The following is a 15,270-nucleotide window of genomic DNA, read 5'->3' as shown; positions in this document are numbered from 1 at the left end:
GGAGCGGCCTGGGAGCTGGAGTCTCCCGGGCCCAGCAGCCACGGATCGCAAGGGGAGGGGGGTTTCTCTTGGCTCCCCTCCCTTGATCCTCACTCCACCAATCACGTGCAGCCGCCTCCCTCACCCCCCCCCTCCCCAGCCCTTGGGCCCAGGGACTCGCACCACCTGCTTTCAGCCCCCGCCCCCTCCTCTCTACGACCTAGCCTAGGCCGGCCCAGGAGCCTGCTGACCAGCTTCCCCCCAAGCCCTGCAAGACGCCTAAGGAGCGAATGAGGAGCGCTGGCCCGGGCCAGTCTCGGGTTCTCGCTTGTAAACTTTATTGTAACTCTTCCGCCCTTTTCAGGCGCAGACAACAGAACAAAGTATAGAGGAACAACAAAATATATAATTAGCCCTCCCTCCCCCCCCATAAAGCAATTCACGGATACAGGGTACATTCTCTTCACAGTAAACCTAAGAACACTTTTAACAATTGCTCACAGCGCGCATGCTAACTAAAGTAATCTCTTTTGAGAAACACTTAAGACAAAATTGTCAAACCAAAGGGGGGATGGGGGAAAGGAGGAAAAGAGAGAAGCAAGAGAGAAAGCCAGCGAGCTAGGGAGGGCGGGGGGGGGAGGGGTTGCGAAGAAAGATGAGGACGCGGTGAGAGAGAGAGAGAGAGAGAGAGAAAGTGAGGGGAGACAGAAAGAATTACGGTGTGAATAGGCAGTTTCATGTTGTTGGGAGAACTTAGCAGAAATCGGTACCTTGGTCATTTACAAAGAAGCACGTTCAAAGGAAAAAAAAAGACCATTGCACAAGGAGGCTTTTTTTTTTTTACATGGGGAGGGGGCGAGGGGATTCTGCCAGGCCGCAGTCGATCACCCTCTCAGGACGAGGGAGTCCTTGCTTAAAAATCCTTTTCTTTTTTTCCCCCCAGCCCCCAAGAGAAGGGAAGGAGATCCACGGTAGCTCACACACAGAGGCTATTACGAGATTCTACCACTAGCGGGGACTGGCGCGGCGGGGGACGCTGCGATGGGAGGCCCAGCTCCTGGCTCGGCTTGCGGGACCAGAGCTCTCGGAGGCGGGGGGCGGGCGGCGGCGGCGGCGGCGGCGGCGGCGTGGTCGCGGGAGGGACCGGCAGACGTGCGGGCAAGCCCCGGCCCAAGCAGTCCCAACTTGGAGCCTATTTCTTGTCACCCTTCTGCGCATCGCCCTGCTCGGCGGTCTCTGGCGCTCGCTCCAGCTTCTCTTTCTCCAGCTCCTCCTGCTCGCATTTACTGCTGGGAAACTTATCTTTGTTGTTTTCCTTTTTCCACTTCATTCTCCGGTTCTGGAACCAGATTTTGACCTGTCTCTCTGTCAGTCCCAGAGCGTGCGATACCTCGATCCTCCGCTTGCGAGTCAGATAGGGATTAAATAGGAACTCCTTCTCCAGCTCCAGAGTCTGGTAGCGGCTGTAGGTCTGGCGGCCTCGCCTGCGTCCGGCGGCTGCTGGGAATGGGGGAAAAAGGGCGAGACAGAGGGGAAGGGTGGGGGAGGGGGCAGAGACAGAGAAGGTTGGAAGATTCGTGAACCAGCCTAGGAGACCAGGATAATAAGGGCAGGGGACCCTTATGCGGGGGCGGGAGGGGGCGCGGGGAGGCCGCGGTCATCAGAAGGGGGGGTGAGGGGGGACTAGACAGCTCTGAATCTGAGGGGGCCATAAAAGAAGAGCCCCTTTCCCTGGTAACTAGAACCAGAGTGGGGGGGGGGGGCTCCAATATATTAAAAGTGCCATAAAGTTTAGGAGGAAGGATATGAAGGAGTAAGAATAAAAGCCAGAGTGGGGACCACGAACCCACCTTGAAAAGCCCCCAGAGCCTCTGCCCCAGAAGAAAAGTTTCTTCAGGGTAATTAAACTATAAAGCAATTGAGAAGTGCAAACGTTGAGCGCCCCCACTCCCACCACTCTTTCTCCACAGCCCCCATAAAACAGTAAAAGGGGAAAGGGGGGAGAAGAAGAAAAGTAAAGGAGGGTGAGGAGTTTATGGATTCAGGAAATTCAGTTAGTGCTCCCCCCCCCCCTCCTTCAAAGGAAGCTTAAAGAAAAGGGGAAAAAAAGAAAAGAAAGTGGGAAGGGAGAAGGTAGGTGATTGGAACGGAGCCCACAAGTCCTCTAGAAGCAAAAGATGCTCCTAGCCTTCCAGCCTCTCAACGCCGCCCTCACCCCCTCCTCCCGCAGGCTGGCCTGGGACCCTTCTGGCTCCTTCCTACCCCGGCAGGCCCGACAGGAGCTCACCTTGAGGGCGCATCCAGGGGAAGAGCTGTGTGGGTGACGGGCTCTGTTCAGACCCCTCGGCCTCTTCTCCCAGGCCGCTGGCGGCCGCAAGCTTGCAGTCTGCGTACTGCACCAGGTCTGGATCCTGCGCACCGAACAGGCTCTGGCGCTGCAGTGGGTCGTAGCCGTAGAAGTTGCCGGGGTCCCCGTGGCACGCCACGGCGCACGGGTTCTGCTGGTAGGGAGCCGTGGACAGCGATGATGGCCCGTGGTAGAACTCCTGGATTTGCGACGGGTGCTGGAAGCTGCCGCCGCTGCTGGGACCGTACACCACGGTGGGTCGGCCGCCCAGGTCCTGGGCGAAGCCGCAGTCATAATAATTGGGGCGCAGGGACTCCCCGGTTTTGTATTTGGAGAACAGTGAGTTGACGAAATAAGAGCTCATTTTATTGAATTTTGAGGCGGCGGCGGCGGCGCAGGCTGTAGTTGGGGGCTGTTGGGGAGGGGGTGGGGAGGGGGAAGGGAGGGAGAGAGAGAGAGAGAGAGAGAGAAAAAAACGCGGATTCGCCGGCTCCTAGTCACCCTCGCCAGGAAAGGAGAGGAAAGGGAGGAGGAGGAAAAAAGAAGGAAGGAAGGAAGGAAGGAAGGAAGGAAGGAAAAGAAAGAAAAGACGATCTCGAAGCCGCCACACTTTTTGTGATTTCCAGGAATAGAAGAGCGAAGCCTGCAAAAGTCTAAGCCTGCATGGCAGCCGCGGCTCGCTCGCCCTCCCCCCACCCCCCACCCCCCAAACAAAAATATACCGCCACTTAAAGAGGTCCTCGCTTTACATTTCGAAGAAGGGATGCCAGTTCATAAACAGTTTTCGGTGATTTACTTCCCTCCAAATGAGTTGTTTCATATTTTGCCCCGTCTTTTCACCATCATTTGCATCCATTAGAGACCCCGCATCCTATTGGCTTCTGGGTACTCCTCCCGGACAGAACGCAGAGCGAGGGTGAGAGCGAGAGAGAGCGAGCGCGAGAGAGAGCTAGAGCGAGAGAGCGCCAGGGAGTGTGGAGAGGGCAGGAAAAAAAGGAGGGGAAGGGAAAAAAAAACACCCAGGGAGAGAGGGGGAGAGGGAAGAGGGAGGGGGGAAGAGAGGGGACGAATACGGATTAAATCTGTTTAACTACCTACATTAATGAGATATCTCTTGCCTCACAACAAATCAAATACCTTCTCAGACCACCCCCAAAGACTGATGTGGGGGAGTCACGAAAAAAACACCATGCACACACACACATCCACAACGCTGTGCCTGGCGTAGGCACGCTGTTAATTTCGCGATTTTAACGAGGCAATTGGAGTCTTTCTAAATGTCAGGGTCGCTTCGGAAAAATGTAAAAGAACACGGTTTAATTGCGCCGAGTTTTAAAAGGTCCTATAAATGTAATTGGTATTTTAATACAAGTTATCAAATCATAGAGCTTCCTCTCCTAAACATATTTTCAAACAAACGAGGTAGTCATATTTAAAGCTTTAATGATCAATTTCCTTATTATTGATAAAGGTTTAACTATCGTGTGGAGGGAATTGGCTGGGTAACCAGCCCCCAAAAAACGGCTGTAAACTCTTTAACAAACTATAAAACGCAATAAAGCCGGAGTCTGTTGTTGTTTATGCCGCAGCGCATAAAAGCTGTTAGCATTTTACGAGTTCTTTCCTCTACAGCTATAAAACTGCAGCTTCGATCGCCCCCGCCACCCGACAGAAGCACAGTGGGGGTGACTAAGCTGAAATGAGACCGATTATGGGTTGCTGTTGATTTTTTTTTTTTCTTTTCGGTGCAAACGGTAACTTTCCCTAGATTTTCACCTCCTTCACTCTAACAGATACACCTGCCCCCACACCCTTTTTGGGGACCCCCAAACCACCACCACCCCAGAACTGTCCCCACCCAGGACACGCACATAACATTCCTTCATTAAGCAAACACTCAAGATTTTCTACAGAAAGGGAATCCAAGAGGGCCTGAGAGGGGAAGAAAAAGCTTTCTAGTTAATGGGCAGTGCTAAAGCAGAGCAAAGTTCTGCAGGCGGCTGCCAATTCTGCAGTTTGTACAAGCTTTACCTGCTGGTGGCTGGGGAGCTGCAATAAGAAGAGAGGGGTCTTCTGGAGGTGCATTGGCCTACTCAGCACTTTAGAGGGGAGACTTGGGGAGAAAGAAAGGGTCTGGTGCTATCCAAAGGACAGCGGCATCTTGTATGGCTCTTCCACACCTGTGCCCAGGCCTTGGAATCCAGTAAGCAAGCCCAGTTAGCACCCAGCTTTCCGAGGGTAGTACCTTCCACGCAGGACTTCCAAAATAGAGACACTGACAATTTCATCACCACCCCCCAAAAGAGAAAAGGACAGTGGAGACTGAGGCTGGGCACCAAGGCCTTGGTCCCCCGCTGTCCTATGCCCTCCAGCGCCCTGGGCAAAGGCTGCAAGGTGCGAGTTTAAAAGGCACCTGCTATTCCGGCTTCTTTCCATGGCCCACCTGCATTAACCTTGGGGTGAAAGGACTCAGATAAAGCAAGGCCACTGAGGTCTCCATTTCCCCCTTCTTCTCTTCTTTGGGGGTGCCTTTAGTTGAACCTTAAAAATCTAAAGATCTAAGGCCTCAAACCCAGAATGTGGAACTGAGTCAACTGGCTCCCCCCCCCCCCACTCTAAGATGCAGGGCCCTTCTCTGTGTACCTGGCACTGGGTTGGTAGCAGTCGGCCCTTAGGAGGGCCCAGTGTGAGAGGCAAGACCAATGGGCTCCTGAGGCAACTGAAGGCCAGGAACACAGAGAGAAGGAATACTCTAGAACAAAGGCAGAATCAATTTTACAAATAAATTCAATCTACTGCTTGTTCTCTAAGATGCTTCTTTTGGGGTATTTCCCCCCCCCCAGGCCCCAACCTCTGTAAAAATGAAACCACAACGTTTCCAAGTGATTTCAGTCAACCTTCTAAAGTAAGCCCAGTGAATAAAAGGGAGGTGGGAGTGAGAGACAGGAAAAGTGAACTAGGCTCTGGGGCTTTTAAACACAAGGCTGCGTGTGCGGTGGGGTAACCTAGAGCAGAGTCAAGTTGTTTCGGAAGCGAGTATTTTTATCAAGTGCGGAGGATTTTATGGTCATGATTTGAGGACTCACTGGTGAGGTAGAAATTCAATGGCTTGTTCTAAATCATCCCTACACCGTGCCAGAAATTTCTGATGGAAGGAAAATGTTCCTGTTATAAGAAAGAAAGGGGGGGGGAACAAGAAAGAGCGCGGAGATAATTTATAAGCACCCAACGGAGGGCAGATTTATTGGAGAAACTCAAGTTGAGGAGACACTCCCGCTAGCCTATTTGCACCTGGTCCTGAAGAAAAAGAAGAAGCTACGCTGAGGTCATAGGGTCATTTTGGAGGCTCAGGTAGGAAGCAGGTTCGGGCAGCCAGAACGACAGTCTCAGAAGGAAAAGTGCCTGCCTGGGTCCAGGCCTCCAGCTGCTCTGTCGCGGATGGACGGACTACCCCAAGGTTTGCCTGAGGATGGAAGCCAACAGCCAAGCCTGGGCACGCCGGAGGGAGTCGCAGCTCTCACCCGTCAGCTGGAGCACGAAAAAGCCAGAGGCTGCCCTGCGCCGCCGCACCTGATTCTAATCGAAAAATGCTCAGTTTGGGCTGAACCTCACAAGGGGATGCCGCAGCCTTCCTGCATCCCGCCTCCCTGGAGAGGCCCTGCCCGAGCCTGGGTAGCCAGAGGCTGGCCCAGCTCAGACTTGGACGCATACAAAGGCTCTGGAGTCCGCGCCCTCGCATAGCGGGGAGGGGGGTTGGGGGCTCCGACTTGGGGCACCACCGAATCTTCACCGAAGCCAAGCACCCATTCTTCCCAAATCTGGGGCTCTGTAGGACAGCACGCTGGATTCCCTCTCCAGCAGGTGTAGGGGAGCCCGCCTAGGGTAGTTTCCACTTCAGAAGACCTGCCGGCAGCCGCCTCTCACCTGACCCCACTGGCCTGCGTCTTACACCTCTCACTCCCACTGTAGGGAACTCTCACTTTTCCAAATCAATTAGCCTCCTTGATGTGGGCCCATAATTTCTATATTTTATTATTAATATTATCCCCAGCTTCCACGCATTTCTGGCCCCACCAAACACAGCAACTGGGAACCAGCTTTCTTCAGGTGAAAAAATTCAGAAAACGAACCATTTGAGGAGAAAGAGGAACTCCACTATAACTGAAATACATACAATAGAGGAAATGGTCATAACAAACCCTATATTTTTATTATGTGCAAATTATTCATGACTTTTGGTAGCTCTCAGTTCCTAGCTACAGGGCCGAACAAGGTGCTGTACGGAGCCGCCGGAGCCCTCATCCACAGCGCTGGAAAAGTTCATATGGAGCAAGGCTGCCATCTAGCGGCCACTTTGCAAAAAAAGACGTCCTTACGTATGCTCAGCCAGGTTCTCTGAGAACCCGCAGAGGAGGGCGACAAAAAACGATTAAACGATTAAACTTTTATTATTACTAGAAATAGGGGAGCGAGATGAAAGTAGATAAAGAAAAAAGGCTTCGGGATCAGGAAACATCTCATGAAATAATTCAGATAAGCTAAAAGAAAAAGAAGATGTTAGTCCACCTAGTCCCTAATTTTTGTTGGAGACGCTAAGCCTTGCACCCTTTCTGGTCAGTAAAAAGAAGAGATGGACCACTTTTTAAGCCCTACACGATTGTTTCATATGCTGAGGGGTAACAATTGGGCTTTTTGTGAGGGATAGGAAGAGCTAAAGGGGTGGAATGGAATGAAGAAGGGTCAAGAGGCTATCCCCCCCCCCAGACGTCTGGCCCCTTTGGCGCTTGTGTGTGTGTGTGTGTGTGTGTGTGTGTGTGCGCGCGCGCGCGCGCGCGCCTCCGCGTGTGCAAAGGTTTCTTGTTTATGGTTAGCGGTTCGAGTAGAAAGTAAAGAACAAAGACAACAGTGGGTATTTCTCCATGGCTGACGCTTTGGGGACAGCAAACTGTTCTTCCTTCCAGCTGTTACCTCCTTTACTTTTTACCCTCGGGGAACCCTACCTCACTGCCCCTGATTCCCAAGTTCCAGACCCCAAGCCCCAGACATGGGTGCAAGACGGGTGAGGGTGAGGGTGAGGGTGAGGGTGAGGGTGGGGGCCGATCCCTTCTCCCAGCAGGACCGGAGCCCAGGCTCATCCGTGGCTCATCTCCGGAAAGTTTCCCCTCACTGTTTGCTTTGCTGCTGTTTAGTTTCTTAACCTTCAGAAATTTATACCCTATAAACTTTTATAGCGGTCATATTCTTTTATTGCTGCGCACACGGCATTGAATTCCTCTCCCAGCTTCTCTCTGCCTCGCACTCTCTTGGTTTCTCTCTCTCTCTCTCTCTCTCTCTCTCTCTCTCTCTCTCTCTCTCTCTCTCTCTCTCTCCTCTGAATTTCTCTTTTATGACAACTGATTTGCCCATCTCCGGTTTCCGAGCCTCTGCACCGCCGCCTTTGTTTATCTTAAGAGAAGCCACCCTAGGCTGGGGACCCAGACGCCACTGCCCGGAGGCCACTCCAGACGCCCTCGCCTCCTACCCTGCAGAGGCCCGGTCTCCAGCCTCGCTTTTATGTTTCCTTTTGGCAGAAACTGGCTTCCTTGGCTCATTCTCCGCCAAGGCAGAGCCTGGAGAGCTAAGGATAGAGAAACAGCGCCGTTTACACCAGCTGTAAAGCCAGATTAATTTTCCATCTTTAACATAACCCTCCTGGCAAGCCGCCTGTCCCAGCTGCGGTACCGGGAGCTTCCCCGGCTCCTGCCTCCTGTTTCTCGGATCCTTTCGTCCTTTCGTTAGAGAGGGGTAGGGCCGGCCTTGGCAGACTCCTTCCTTTCACTCAGGCTAGCCTTTGTCCCCACCTCCATCTCAACCCGCAGTGTCTTGGCTGCAGTCTGGCGCGTGCAGCCGATGAGAAGCTCTCGCAAGGCCAGCGGCAGAGCTGCAAGCAGGCAGCAGCCGGATGCTCACGACCGAATAAGAAAAGCAGGGCTTCCACGATTTCACGACAGGCTCTTGTGGGGACACCGAAGTATGCAGTATGAGAGGAATGGAAATAAGTCTCTTGAAACCAAGTATAATTCCGGGGGTCCTTTTTGGGAAAGGAATTATTCCTCCCTTCCGAAACAGAAACATTTGTGTTCCACATGTGGTGGCTTTCTTTTGAGAACTGCCACACGCTCTGATCTCAAGCCTCCAGACTCAGCAAGCCTCAGACTAAGGCTGCTAGCCCATGAGCCGGACCCTAGGTGTGTGTGTGGGGGGGGGGTAGGGGGTAGACATGGACAAAGAATCCTGAGGTTCAACCATTTGAGCCACCCCAGCTCTGTTCCACCCTCCGGATCTCAACCTACATCCACCCACCCATCCTCCAGACAATAGCAGAGGGAGGCTACAAACTTCCTCCTTTGCAGGGTGTTTTAAAGTGGTTAGCTGAGGTGCGTGCTTCCTGGAGCTTTAGCTACAAACCACCCTGAGTTGGGGGGGGGTTTTCTCCAGAGGAACTTTGTCTCCGTGAAGACCCCTTGCTGTAGGGAGGCGCACCCCTCTTTCCAAATCACAGAGGTCCTCTTTTCTCTTCCCCACTCTCCCGGTTCTACCGAAGGGGTCTTGGGACTGGGTACCCACCAGGTGTCAGCCCCCCCCCCCTCCAGCAGGTACATGGCCCTGGGAGGTCTAAGGAGAAAGCCGGTGGCTATGAACTAACTTGTCTTTGTTTATAAAAACCATGCTTTTAGCAACTGGGCCCTTCACTTAATGACCAGAGGAGAAGCAATGCAGAATATAAACGCAGGCAGGTGAAGTTTGTTTTCTAGAGTGATATATATTTTTTTGTTTTTTTTCTTTTTCTTCCAAAACAAACAATTAGAGCTCTAGGCCCCTTGCCCTCCCCACTCCCACTCTCAACCCTCCCTTATAAGCAGCAACTGAAAATCATTACCAAAGAAATCACAAAACACAAGCACAATTTCACCACAGCCACTGACAAAGCAAAAATAGTAATAATAATAAAAAATAAAATAAAAATTCAAAGTTCTACTGGAATGGCATCTTTTCGGGGTCGGGAGAAGCAGGCACAAGAGTCCATGGGTGGAAGGGTGGAAGGGGGCGATGGAGCAGAGGATGAGCCTCTGCTTAATGGGGGAGGCATGATTTTTGCCTCTTTCCTTTGCACACGGGACTGTTTGCGCATGCACCAGCAGCAGTATGGTCGCAGTGGTGTATTCAGCCTGAGGTGACATCCCCCCACTGAGCTTTGGGGGAGTCTTCCTTTGGCCATCTGGCTAGATGCCAAGGGCATCTCTTCTTCTTCTTCTTCTTCTTCTTCTTCTTCTTCTTCTTCTTCTTCTTCTTCTTCTTCCTCTTCCTCTTCTTCTTCTTGGGTCAGGAAGCTAGTGAAATAGGGGGAGACCCACTGGCCCGGCTTGCTGAGGCCATTGCCCCTCCTGTCCTGACTGCCTACTCTGGAAGGGATCTGGGGAATTGATTCACAATAAATTCTCAGACTCTATCCTGACCTGGCCTTCTCTGTGATGGGGTTGACCTAGCAGGGGGTGAAGGGACTTTTTTTTTTTTTCCTACAAGGGAAGACTTGACTCGCTGGTGCAAGATGGATTTGGTGGAAAGGAGAGTTGATTTCAGAACTGGGGGGGGGGAGGATGGAGAAGAATGCAAGACTGTAGTCAGCAAGGAAAGCTACATTCTGTCAAAGGGGCTGTATGAATGGGGGAATGGCATTGTCAAGGCTCTACGACCCATAATTTGACCTCCTTTAGTTGGAAGGAGAGGAAAAACATGCAGAATTAAACACTTCCTGCAGGAAAATATACGAGGGGGGGCTCCACTAAAGGTACCTTCATAAAATCCACTCCCTGCTTTTTCTTACTTTTTCTAGCTCACAACAGCTTGGGGTCTGGACTGGCCCCATCTGCCCACAGGCCTCCCCTGACCTGGGGTACATAGTTGGCAATTCCGTAGAGGTAATTATTGGGATGTTGAGACTGTGGGCAGCAGTGCCCCCATTCAGGACCGCTCTAGATATTTCCCTAGCACATTTGGAAATCAGGGGCAGAACCTGATGGGGCTGATTTGAGGGCTGCCCTGCTGGATTCAGTGAACAGCATCTACATGTGAGACGAACTCCCTTCGTCAGTTGGCTGTTAGTGTGGGCTCTGAGTCTGTGGGCATTGTTGGGCTGTGTGCAGTTAAACTGCTTCTGGGTGACAACCGGATAGCTGCAGGGAGGGGACAAGTGGATTGGGAGAGAAGGGCTGGGGTTTTCAAGGGGAAAAAAAAATTAGCAGGGATGCTAGGAGCTTGACTAGGGTTCTCTTTCTTTGAGGCTCACCACTTCTCTAGGAACCAAAAGCAGCTAGCTTCTAACTTAACAAAACTTCCTCCTAACACCGGGAGGGGGGAAGTCGGGGGGGGGGGACATAAAGGAGCGGAGACAGGCTCCAGGTGCAGATGAGGGACTTTAAAGAGATGCCCTTCCCCACTCACTTGGATACAGCCTCAGACAGCAGTGGCTTTTGCGGCCATCACATAAATAGTAAGAGTGAGGCAGGGAAGGGTGGGGTGGGGTGGGGTGGTGGTGGGGTGGGGTGGGGGGGTCATCTTTACTCTTTGCCCTGTTCTTTATTCATTTTCTTCATTTTCATCCGCCGGTTCTGAAACCAGATTTTGACTTGTCTCTCACTCAGATTGAGGAGTCTGGCCACTTCGTGCCTGCGGTCCCTGGTGAGATACATATTAAACAGAAACTCCTTCTCTAGCTCCAGCGTCTGGTATTTGGTGTAGGGACAGCGCTTTTTCCGGGAAGAGCGGGCGTGCAGCCAGTTGGCAGAGGGGTTGGCTGAAAGAGAAGCATGGTAGAATCAAAGGAAGGAAGGGTGGGAAAGGGCTCCCCCCCCCAAGAGGGTGCCCTCAGAACTCTGCTCTCCATCTTGCGTTGGAGAAAGACACCCAGACCTTCAAGATCCCAGAGAGAATTCCTAGGTGGGCCAGGAGTTGATATAGACAGCTCCAGGGGACTAGCACTTTAAAGAGGAGCCAAGCACCCCGGGACAGGTCAGGAGAGCTCAGTATAACTGGAGCCACACTACCAGCTGAAGGTGGCTGACTGGATGGGTCCCTCGGCTCTAGATTTCAGAGGAAAGAGGAAGAATTGGGTAAGGAGTGGAGTTCTGTTCAGCCACGGCCAAGAGAGATCTCTTGGTACTTCAGTCCGGTCCCAGTAAACCCTGCCTAGATTGTCATCTTTCTGTTCTAGGCCAGAAGGCAGCAGACGTGTGAGTCTGTGTAGACAGCCCTCCCCATCACACTCCACAAATAAGAGTCCGCATTTTTTACAGCCGCTAACACCCAGCACACTCCAACTCACAAGCAACCCAATTGCAACCATTTATCAATTGCAGCCAGTGGACAGGGGGAGCCCCGGGGCTCTCAGATAACTTATGGTGGCAATCGCCTCTTCTTTTCTGCTACTCAGCTCACAGTTTGGTTAACACAAGTTCAGGGAAACTGGGAAGCAAAATTGCTCCAAGGTGGGGGGGTGGGGGGTGGGTGGGAAGCAGAGATGAGGTGGAGGTAGCAGAAAGCCCTTCACTGCACACCTAGCCTTTTAACTGACCCTATGGGTGAGGCAGAGAAAAGTGTAATTGAGTGGGAGAAAGGCAAAAAGAGGAAACAACATAAACAGGCTTTTCTTTATCTCTCCAGCATCTCTCTCTAGACCCCAGGACTCAGAAAAGTTGCCCCCCCCCCGCAAAAAAAAGCAGGGCCAGTTCCAAATGAGATGCACCCAACCAGCTTCCCACTCCCCAAGCGGAAAAAGCCCTCAATATCTATGTATTATTTTTACATTCAGTTCATCCTACACTAAGTAGCGTGTCTTACCAATTTGCAGCGCTATTTCTTTAATGTGATTGCCTGGGATGGGACCCGCAGCCACATTAAATATGAAAGAGGGAAAAAAAACTGTTAATAATTGATCCTAGCCAAATGGCTGCCTTGCAATAATGGGTTCTCCAGGCCGAGTTTGGAGTCATAGAGGTGAGGGGTCCGTTTTGGGTGTTTGCTGGAGGTTTGGGAAGAGCTCTGTACCTGGACATCAGCTCCTAAGGACTCAACCTGGCAGGTCGGAGGCATGGGAACTGCAAAGAACAAGACAGAGTACTCTCTCTCCCCCTCTCTCTCTCTCTCTCTCTCTCTCTCTCTCTCTCTCTCTCTCTCTCTCTCTCTCCCTCCTTGCTTTTCAGAGGGCAAGCATGCCCCCAGAGGATCCATTGGCCACTCTGTTGGTGGGGAATGTGACAGGGCAGGCAAGGACTAGACCACTTGCCCAAAGGAGTAAGAGGTGAGGACTTGACCTGTCACTCTGCCCCTTATTGTTTAGAACTAAGAGCCCGCAACGAGTTTGTCTTTCCCATCCTTAAAAACAACAACAACAACAACAACAACAAAAAAGAGTTTTCCCCTCTCAGGCAGCATCACTTTCCACTTGGGGTTTTAGCAAGGGTGTTTTCAGGAGTGGGAGGTGGTAAGAATCTCTCTACCAAGGGTAGAATTCTCCGCCCCTGCGCAGCCCCCCTCCCCGTCCCTTCGGGTATCTTCTCCCCCCCCCCCCCTACTCTAGAGGTGGGCTCTGACTTGAGCAAGTGACTGTTAGACTCTCCAGAGGCGGACTATCTGGGCTAGTGCTGCGGAGCCCCCGGGGAGAGCAGCGGGAAGCTCTAGAGAAAAGGCCGCCCGGGCGAGGATGCCCTATAAGGGCGGGGGACCCTGGAGGGAAGGCTCCCGGGGAGGGGCCGGCGCACCGGGGAGGGGGTTCCGTCACCGCATCCTGGGTTTCCCCCGCCCCTCCTGGCGCCGGCTGCCGACCCGACGCGGCTACTGCGTGAGATATGCTAGGAACAATCCTCCGCCAAGCTGTTGCATCGCAAATAAAATCCTAATGAGCCCCCTCCCCCCTTCCCCTTGGCCGGCGGGGACCTCTGCGCGTGGCGCTGGCGGCTCTGCCGGGTGCGCTCCCGGCCCGTGCCCGCGCGGGCTCTCGGCCACACTGGCCATCGGCCCGGTCCCCTCCCGGTCCTCACTCCACTGTCGCAGATCCCTTTCCCTATTTCCAGCCCGAGCCTGGGGAAGAAAAGAGGAAAGAGGGCTAGAGAGTCTCAGTCCCTGCGCCACTAGGAGGAGTGGGGGCGGCCTCAGTGTCCCCATTTGGGCATCCACCTTCTTCCTTTCCGGGTCCCTACCTTCTTCTTCCCCCCACCCCCTCTAGCTCTGCGGCCCCCGGCGCGCTGTTCCTACACATTGTCCATTTTATGGCCTCTCTCTCTCCCCCCTTCCCTCCCCTGGGCCTAGCCTGCAGCCTGGGGGGAATTTCCTTACTTTTTTTTTTTTTTATAACTTACTTTGATCCGGCCTCTCTTTGTCCTCGCTTCCTTCGCAAATTTTATTGTCCCCGTAGCCGGCTCTTTGATTAGACAGGACAGCCTCCCGGCCCGCCGAAGTTTCCAAACTGTATTCGGGCGTGCCCTGTTTGAGCAGCTCCCCCGGCGCGCCCAGCAGCGGCTCCGCCTTCACGGCCGCTTGGCCCTGCCCCGGGGCGGCCTCGGCGCGCGGGGCCGGCTCTAGCCAGGTGCGGAGGTACCTGCTCTCAGCCCCCGGCGCGCCCTGGGGCTGCAGGTAAGGGTGGTAGACTGACGGCAGACTCCCCGAAGCGTGCGGGCTCAACGGCGCCCAGGAGGCGCCGAACACCGGCGCTTTGGGCTGGAAGCTGCACGAGGGGAAGTCCAGGTGCTCGGCGTGGCCCGGCTGCCGCGGGTTCGCGTACTGGCCCGAAGGAAACTTGGCTGGAGGCGCGTCCTCGCTCTCGTGACTTATGATCGAGTCGACATAATAGCTGCTAAGCGTCCCAGAAATGGACATTCTCAGACATTATCCGCGCGCTCGCAGGGGGAAGGGAAGCGCTCGCGCCGCGGCGCACAAGCAGGGAAAGGTGGCACACGGACCCGGTGTAGAGGGCTTTCGGACGCGACCCCCCCAGGCCCCCACCCTCCCACCCCCACCCCCTGCTCAACTTCTCAGCCAACAAAGTACAGTGGAGCAGCCCGGCTCGGAGCTCCTTGCAAAATGATTGGTCAAAGTTTTGCGGACTGCCTGATAAAGCGTCAGCTCCGACATAAATCAATCGGGGCGAGGGGGTTGCGCTCGCGTTGTCATCCGTCCTCACCGCATTCCATATCCAGGATGGATTGTTTTATGCTGATGCAATGTGCTATCACGTCAGGGCTCCGGCGGCCACGTAACCTCAGCCCGAGCTGCCGGGCCGCCCGGGGCCCCTCCCGCTTTTGCAGGAAGGGGGGGGGGTTCTCAACATGGGGCGAAGGGGGCGGAGGAGAGGCGGAGGCAAGCAGCGGGCTGCCTCTTGAGGGACGCAGGCTGTGAGCCCTCTCCCCAGGCGGGTTGGAGAGAGAGAGGAGAGGGAGGACCAGCTTAGGAGGAGGGGGAGCTCCCCAGCCTCAGAGCAGCGGGAGAGACCCGACAGGGTAATTAAAGAGGAGGTAGTCTTGTCACACACACACACCCCAACACCTCCACCTCCACCCCGCAGGCCCTCATTTCCTGTCCTCTGTCCCCTTGACAGAGATGTTTATTAAACAACAGCAGCAGCACAGCGACCCACAGGAGATGAAGTTAAAAGATGGGGAAGAAGTTGGGGTTTTTATAGAACAGTTATCCTCCTTGGAGGGAGTTCAGGACACAATTTGAGGAGATTTACATGACGAGGCTCTTCCCTTGAGCCTCTAGCAGCTGAGAGAGGAGAAAGGGGAATTCAATGGGACCGGGTGTCCAAAGAATCATTATTAGGCCTGAAATTAGAGCCTGCCTGAGGCCAAAGGGAATCGCCAGGCCTTGGAACTAGTCTAGTCTTGGAACTGGAGTTTCTCAGGCAACTAACC

The 15,270-nt window shown here is 53.5% G+C and overlaps 2 protein-coding genes across 3 annotated transcripts; both read right to left on the bottom strand.

The window, feature by feature from the left end:
• Positions 1–300: 300 nt before the first annotated feature.
• Positions 301–4,373, bottom strand: HOXB8 (homeobox B8). 2 transcript variants are annotated; one of them, XM_084803354.1, is made up of 4 exons: positions 4,358–4,373; positions 3,049–3,275; positions 2,267–2,738; positions 301–1,479 (listed from the first exon to the last, which is right to left on the bottom strand). In XM_084803354.1, exons 3-4 carry the CDS (start codon positions 2,688–2,690, stop codon positions 1,172–1,174), a joined length of 732 nt encoding a protein of 243 aa, XP_084659480.1. In that variant the 5' UTR covers positions 2,691–2,738; positions 3,049–3,275; positions 4,358–4,373; the 3' UTR covers positions 301–1,171. The 2 variants fall into 2 exon arrangements, with proteins under 2 accessions (XP_084659480.1, XP_084659479.1); XM_084803353.1 differs by lacking the exons at positions 3,049–3,275; positions 4,358–4,373 and having other exon boundaries at positions 301–1,476.
• Positions 4,374–9,918: 5,545 nt separating this feature from the next.
• On the bottom strand, positions 9,919–14,353 carry HOXB9 (homeobox B9). Its single transcript, XM_084750787.1, has 2 exons — positions 13,720–14,353; positions 9,919–11,159 (listed from the first exon to the last, which is right to left on the bottom strand). Exons 1-2 carry the CDS (start codon positions 14,234–14,236, stop codon positions 10,924–10,926), a joined length of 753 nt encoding a protein of 250 aa, XP_084606913.1. The 5' UTR covers positions 14,237–14,353; the 3' UTR covers positions 9,919–10,923.
• Positions 14,354–15,270: the final 917 nt, after the last annotated feature.

Source organism: Acomys minous, assembly GCF_964271855.1.
Source record: "Acomys minous genome assembly, chromosome: 12".
NCBI classification, from domain to species: domain Eukaryota; kingdom Metazoa; phylum Chordata; class Mammalia; order Rodentia; family Muridae; genus Acomys; species Acomys minous.
This window is presented reverse-complemented; position numbering and strand designations above follow the sequence as displayed.